The sequence below is a fragment of the Eurypyga helias genome, unplaced genomic scaffold, assembly GCF_000690775.1.
Source record: "Eurypyga helias isolate BGI_N326 unplaced genomic scaffold, ASM69077v1 scaffold13772, whole genome shotgun sequence".
Lineage (NCBI taxonomy): Eukaryota > Metazoa > Chordata > Aves > Eurypygiformes > Eurypygidae > Eurypyga > Eurypyga helias.
Window position 1 is genome coordinate 1608 of NW_010234139.1, and position 6619 is coordinate 8226.

The 6619-nt window shown below is 58.4% G+C and overlaps 1 protein-coding gene across 1 annotated transcript in view; it reads left to right on the forward strand.

The window, feature by feature from the left end:
* NT5C1A (5'-nucleotidase, cytosolic IA) overlaps window positions 1-6387 on the forward strand; it is a 7968-nt gene extending 1581 nt beyond the window's left edge. The window contains exons 2-6 of the mRNA XM_010161957.1: window positions 3712-3879; window positions 4595-4724; window positions 5027-5149; window positions 5575-5759; window positions 6031-6387. Of these exons, the coding sequence (XP_010160259.1) occupies window positions 3712-3879; window positions 4595-4724; window positions 5027-5149; window positions 5575-5759; window positions 6031-6387 (963 nt within the window). The remainder of the gene's footprint in view (window positions 1-3711; window positions 3880-4594; window positions 4725-5026; window positions 5150-5574; window positions 5760-6030) is intronic.
* The last annotated feature ends 232 nt before the right edge of the window (window positions 6388-6619 follow it).

A 6619-nucleotide genomic window follows, 5' to 3' on the forward strand; every position in this document is an offset into this window, starting at 1 on the left:
AGGAGCTCTGCCAGTCCCCTGCACCCACAGGGACCCGTCCAGCTCACTGGGGTGCCCCACTGTGGCATGCGGAACCACGCTTAGCCCCGGAGCGAGCCCTTCCTCTCTGCTTTCTGCGACCAATTCTCACACCAAAATTCACCTCCACATTTTGAATTTGGTCACGAGGATTTGGTTTTCTGCAGCATCCAGGGAAGTGCCTGGACCTGCCAGAATTTCTCCTGGATGCTAAAGGATCGAGGGGTGCAGGCTGAGGTCCCCACTGTGTCTCCTGTCAGAGCCAGCCAGCGATGGCCTCCACTGGTGCAGTCAGGCTGCTGGGGGTGGGTGCTGCTGGGGGTGGGAGGGCACGGCGCCGCTGCACATCCCAGGAGCGTGTGGGATTTCCAGATGTCTGCCTCTAATCCTTGGGGGTCTGCTTAGGATTTGTATGTGATTAGAAGGGCGATTTAACAGCCTGCTAGCTGTTGGCTCTGCCGAGGGAAACGTGCCGTTTCCAGTCCATGCTGAAATACGTCTTTGCCACGAAACTGGGGTGAGTTTTGTACCTTACAGAGCCAGAGCTTGCCAGAAGGGTCACTTATGCTTCTGAGATGGGCTTTGGACCTTGTGGACTACCTGGAGGCTCTGCCAAGGGCTGATGTTCCTCTTCAGAGGGTTGGGCTGCCAGGATGTGTCCCTGGTTGTCCCTCCTGTCTGGCTGAGCCCAGGGATGGGACCTTCCCCCTCGCTGCCCTGCTCACAATTCTGTAAAACACATCGTTAATCTCCTGCTTGATATGCAGGATGGGGTTGGATCTGACCTTCCCATGGGAAGGGAGGAGAGGAGCCCATCATGAATCCCAGGCAGCAAATTTGGTTGGATTCAGCTGAGCAGAGCCCCACAGCTGCTTCTGGGGCTTGTGTTAGATGATGTGCTTTAATCGACCTTGGCTGACCTTGGATGCTGCTCTGAGGGTAAGCCCAGGCTCCTCAGAGTGCCCGAACCCGCCGGGGCAGCCGGAGCAGAGGCTGTGCTGGGATGGGGGGCTCCCTGGCAGCTCGTGGGACTAAACGCATCCCGAGGAGGATGCAAGTGGGGCCCCTGCCATGCACGCTCTCCCTCTTGAAAAAGAAGGGTGTTTCCCCCCAAAACCGTGATGTTCCAAAGCAAAGTGGGCTTTGTCGGGTGGTTCGCAGCACTCTGGTGGAGGATGTGAGGTCCTGTGGCTCTTCAAAGCCCGTTCTTGAACGTAGTAATGATCATGGAGGAGCATCCAGCCAACCTCGCGGAGGGAACGCTTCCAAATGAAACCCCCACTTCAAAGAAATGTCAAAATGCAGCTCCCTCCTCGCAGAGCAGAATTGCCTTGGCTGTTAAATGTCAGCGTTTCCCAGAGAACAGCCAGGCTGTTCCAGCTGGAGCTGGGAGCTGCGTTAGCACCCGGCTGAGATTTTCCTGCAGAAAGCATTCCAAAGGTGCAAATCTTCCTCGGCAGGAGCAAACGGAATCAGTCCGGTGCCATTCCTGGAGGCCGGGCTTCCTGCCCGCAGGCAGCTGGGGCTGAGTTAGGCCTCAAGCTTATGGTTATTTTTATTGCTGTGTTTATTACCTCCTAAATTAACCTCCTGGAGTCTGGTGCCTTCCAGTGGCAGGGAAGGAACCTTGAGCAGCCTGTTGCCACTGCTCTTGGCACCCACCACCATGCAAGGTGCGCACCGTGGCGGGAGAGAGATGCTAATTTCAGGCTGGGTACCCGGCAGGGCTTGGCTTACGGCCCCGCACGTGCGCACCACCCCTTGGGCTGTGTATGCTGCTGACCCGCTTTCTCTGCTGGGATCCTGCTGCTGCGGAGGATGCTCTGCCCCGGCTCTGTTAGGGACCAGGAGTAGGGAGCAAGCGCCTGGCAGCTCTTCTGCGTACCCAGATAAATAACCCAGCGCTGCAGGGAGTTGGGAGCAGCACGGAGCAGCAGGATCCCTTGTGAAGGCCAATGGCTGGATGTCCCGAGACCTTTAATAGTATTTTCAGCTAATAAATGGCCCACGATGGCAGAGTTATTAATTAATGAGTTGGAGTGCCAAGACCTGGCCCTTGGCAAGTTAAGAGCTAACACCCGCTGAGTGACGAAGCGTAGGAGGGGAACCCGGCTGTGGTTCAGCTTGTGGGAGCGATGCCTGTGTCGCCGACCGGCTTCTGCGTGGGCCTGGGTGATCCTGTGCATCCTGGGGTCGTTCACCTGCTTTCTCAAAAGAGCCGCTCCCAGATGGGAGCTTGTTTCTCTGCAAATGCCATGGGAAAGGGGATCCCTGTGGCCACAGTGATGTTCTCGGTCTCAGCTAATCTTTGCCTGGCCCTAATCGCCTGCTGCTTGATCTCCTGGGGGTTTGGGTGCTGTCTGGGACACTGTGGTGCAGGGCTGGCCCCAGGCACTTCTTCTGGGAGAGGGTGTGGTGCTGGGAATGGTGTGGGGGCTGCTAGGGCTCCTTCCTGGGTGCAGCTCCATGCTGGGCAGGATCAGTAGGGCTGGGTCGGGTGGCAGAGTGAGCCCCAGGGCAGGCCCAGCCCCTTGGGGAGTGAAGACCCCCCAGTGCGGGTGGGGTACCTTGTCCTTGCCAGGCTGCTGTTTCTGGAAAGCTCAGCCCTAGGCAGGGTGGGGGCTTGAACTTTGGAGCACCTGGGGGTGTGGGTGCCCTCCTGCCCCTGGGAATTGCCGGAGGGTTACTCATAGGGTGAGGTGTTACGCGAGGATCCCGGAAATCACCGAAGTCACCGAGGAGCTGAGTGCGAGGTGCTTCTGAAGCGCTGGTGACCCAGATTTCGCAGGCTCCCTGCGGAGATGCATCCCTGAGCGCAGCAGGCTGGGACTCCCGGGGAGCATCCCCCGTGTGAGCCCCCAAGCCCTGTCCTGCTCCCAGGACTTGCTGCAGTCGGAGGCAGGGTCTGCTGGGGACAGGGCTGCCTGCACCACTGTCTCCTTTGGGATCGCTGTTCTGGGAGCGAGGATTTCTTGTTGGCCATCGGTAATGCCTTGGCTTTCACACCTGGGAGTGAGGGATGGATTAACACCCTTCTGCCCTCTGAGGGGAGAGGGAGGATGGGTGGGGGTCAGGATGAGATTGACTTTCCTGGTGTCCACTCTCTCGCCAAGTCCCACTAGAGGCCTCTTGTTGACTTCAGCGGATTTTGGATCAAGCCCTCAAACATTAATGGTAGCCACTCGTAAATCATTGCTGCGCCACCTGCTTGTCATGTTCCTGCCCACAATGACTATGTCAAGTGTTTTTAGAAGCTGAGCTGGCACGGGCTGTTTGTCACATCTGGACAGCATCGTGGGAGTGTGGAGCTGGCCGAGCCACAGTGTGTGGTTTTTCCTGGCTGGGGGAGTGAAAGCCAAACAAATCCCTTCTGCTTGGGGTCAAGTGGTTCTCCTGGGGCAGCACCCTGAGTCTGGATGGGTCCTGGGAGCCCGTTTGCAGTGGGAGGGCTCGGGCATGGCGCAAACAGCAGAGAAAGGCTCTAGGGTATCCTGAGTGTGTGGGGACAGCGCGTCAGGGCTTCATCTGTCGAAGCCTCAGTAGATCAGAGCTGCATCTGCCCCGTTGTCCTCCAAATCTCTACGGAGGTGTCGCTCACCCTGTGGCCTTTCGTGCTGAAGGTTAACTGCTGCCTTTCCGGGCAGCGAGGCTGGGTGCTGGGGCTGCCTCCCCATCTTCTCCCGTTCCCTGCAGCCCAAGCCTGAGAACGCCATCACCATCGCGGTGTCGTCACGAGCGCTTTTCCGCATGGAGGAGGAGCAGAAGATTTACAATGAGCAGGGGGTGGAGGCCTACGTGAAATACCAGCTGGACCACGAGAATGAGCCCTTCCTCCCTGGGGCTGCCTTCCCCTTCGTCAAGGTGAGCATCCACGTGCCTAAGCTGACTCCGCACTGCGGTCCTGACCCACACGTGGTGGGGTGGGGGGAGTGCTGTGGGGGAGGGATGGGAAATGGGCGGTGTGGAAATAGGGATGCAGCCACGGAGAAAACAGAGGTCAAACAAACCTTGGTGAGTGATGTACTCCTTCCAGGACTAAGGAAACGCTGAATTTTCCAAATTGGCAGTTGAGCCCAAGAGTTGAAGGAATCGTCTTGCTGGATCATATTTCAAGTTTCCCTTCAGGGAACTCTCCTATCTTTTTATTACAACTTACCACTTCTTTCAAATCTGCTGAATTCAGCCTTGCTGCAGAGTTGGCCAATTTCTAATTCTGACGTGTGGAAATGAGGCATTTCAAACTTTAAAAGTATTTTCCAGTTTCTGCCCCAGTTCCACTGGATTTAGGGTGGTTTTGTGGGCTGGCCCTCACTGGAGTGATCTCTTGCCCGATCCCAATGAATAAACTAATCCACTTGGTGAGAAGAGTGGAATTTGGTGTTTGGAAAGAGAGCGGGTCTTTCCCCCCCAAGTCAGTCTCTCTTTTCCTCAGCTAAAGCCGCTTGCTGATGTGAGCGTGGCTCGGGGTGTAGTTGGAGCCAGGCCAGATCCCTGGTTCTGGTGAGCAGCGAGAAGGGGGTCAGGGCCATGCCTGGGGCTCCCTGACACCCACCTCCCTCACCCCGGGGCGCGGCAGGCGCTGGAGGCGGTGAACGCGCGGCTGCGCGAGCTGTACCCCGACAGCGAGGAGCTCTTCGACATCGTCCTCATGACCAACAACCACGCCCAGGTTGGGGTTCGCTTGATCAACAGCATCAACCACTACGGTAAGCTGAGAGCAAAGCCCTCCCGCGCGTGAGTGCTGATGGCTTTTGGGCAGAGCGTGGTAAGGAGGCGCTGGCTCATGTCACTCCCCCCCAAACCACACGCTGAGCCTGCTGCTCCCAACTTCCTGGGCTTTGAGTGGGAGCTGACCGGTGGTGAGGATGCTGCGGCTGACGGCCACGCTGCGGAGCGGCAGTCCCAAAACTAGCCCCCATCCTGCCGACTCGAGGGAGGCCACAGGGGAGCAGCGTCAAGGTGTGTCTGGGGGCCGGTCCGGCTCACCCTGGGGTCCGTCTGCCCTCAGATCTCTTCATCGAGAGGTTCTGCATGACGGGAGGGAACAGCCCCATCTGTTACCTCAAGGCATATCACACCAACCTCTATCTCTCCTCTGATGCTGAGAAAGTGAGTGGGGCCATTGAAGAGGGTGAGTCTGGGGTCCAGCTTGGGGGGAGCAGTGGGAGGAGCCTGGAGCCCTTAGGGGGTTGGTGTCAGGAGCGTTAGCTCCAACGTCCCTGTGTCAGTGTGCAGCTGCGGTCTGCCTTGTCCCACATCCCATCCTTGATGCTCCAAAGAGCCTCTGGTTTCCATTGAAATAAGGCTTTCCTCGAGCTCCGCAGCTCTTTCAGAGCAGAGGCGCTGGTTTTCCCCATCAATTCTTGTATACCAAGGGACGTTTGTCATCTGGGGACTTGGTTTTGCTGTAAAATGGCCCTGGGGCCAAGCTGCAGGCACGCCTGGGTGTGTGTATTTCCTTGGGGTGTTTGCTTCCAGCCTGTCTCGTGTCAGATAAGCCATGAGGCTGGGTCCCTGAGTAACTGCCACCTCTTGCCTCACGCCTTCGCTCCGCAGGGATTGCTGCAGCCACCATCTTCAGCCCCAGCAAAGACCTGGAGGTGTCGGAGAACCAGCTGCGAGTGGCGTTTGATGGTGACGCCGTGCTCTTCTCTGATGAGTCGGAGCAGATTGTGAAGGCTCACGGCTTAGACATGTTCTTTGAGCATGAAAAGGCTCACGAGAACAAGCCGCTGGCACAGGTAGTGCTGGGGTGCAGCCAGGAAAGGCCTCTGGGAGAGGGACAGCCTGCAGGGATGCTGTGGCCTCTGGGAACAAGCCAGGGGTCAGCCTGTGGAGTGTGTGAGATAGGGGGGTCAGCAGCCTGCTTCTGCTGGCCCATGGGATGGTTGCAACCGTCCCCTCTGCTGTTGTTCGTGGGGGCTCAGAGGGAGGAGGGGTTAGCCAGCCTGTCTGGCTCTGCTGGGATATCATGGAGGTCTGCAAGGTGGCGGTTTCTTCTTGCTTTGGCAGGGACCCCTGAAGGGCTTCCTGGAGGCCCTGGGGAAGCTGCAGAAGAAGTTCTATTCCAAGGGGCTGCGGATGGAGTGTCCCATTCGCACCTACCTGGTCACTGCCAGGAGCGCGGCCAGCTCAGGGGCCCGGGCCCTAAAGACTCTGCGCAGCTGGGGCCTGGAGACGGATGAGGCGTTGTTCCTGGCCGGAGCTCCCAAGGGACCCCTGCTGAAGAAAATCCGTCCTCACATCTTCTTTGACGACCAGATGTTCCACGTGGAGGGAGCCAAGGAGATGGGCACTGTCGCTGCCCACGTCCCCTACGGCGTTGCCCAGAGGCACAAGCAGGAGAAGCAAACCCCGAACAGCAAGTAGGAGCTGGCTGGTCCCACGGCCCCCGGACCGCGGCACAGCCGTCACCCCATGCGCCGCCCGGGGTTGCAGGCTGAAGGCAGAGAGCGTTCGCAAGGCTGTGCCCCGGTGGGGTCCTTGTCGGGGGCACAGATGGAGGAGGGGGCTGACGAAAGGCTTTCTTTCACCCCTGTACTCGTTGAGTGTCGTGGTGTCGTCCCTGTTCCTCGTGGGGCTGGAGGCTCCGGGCAGCCCC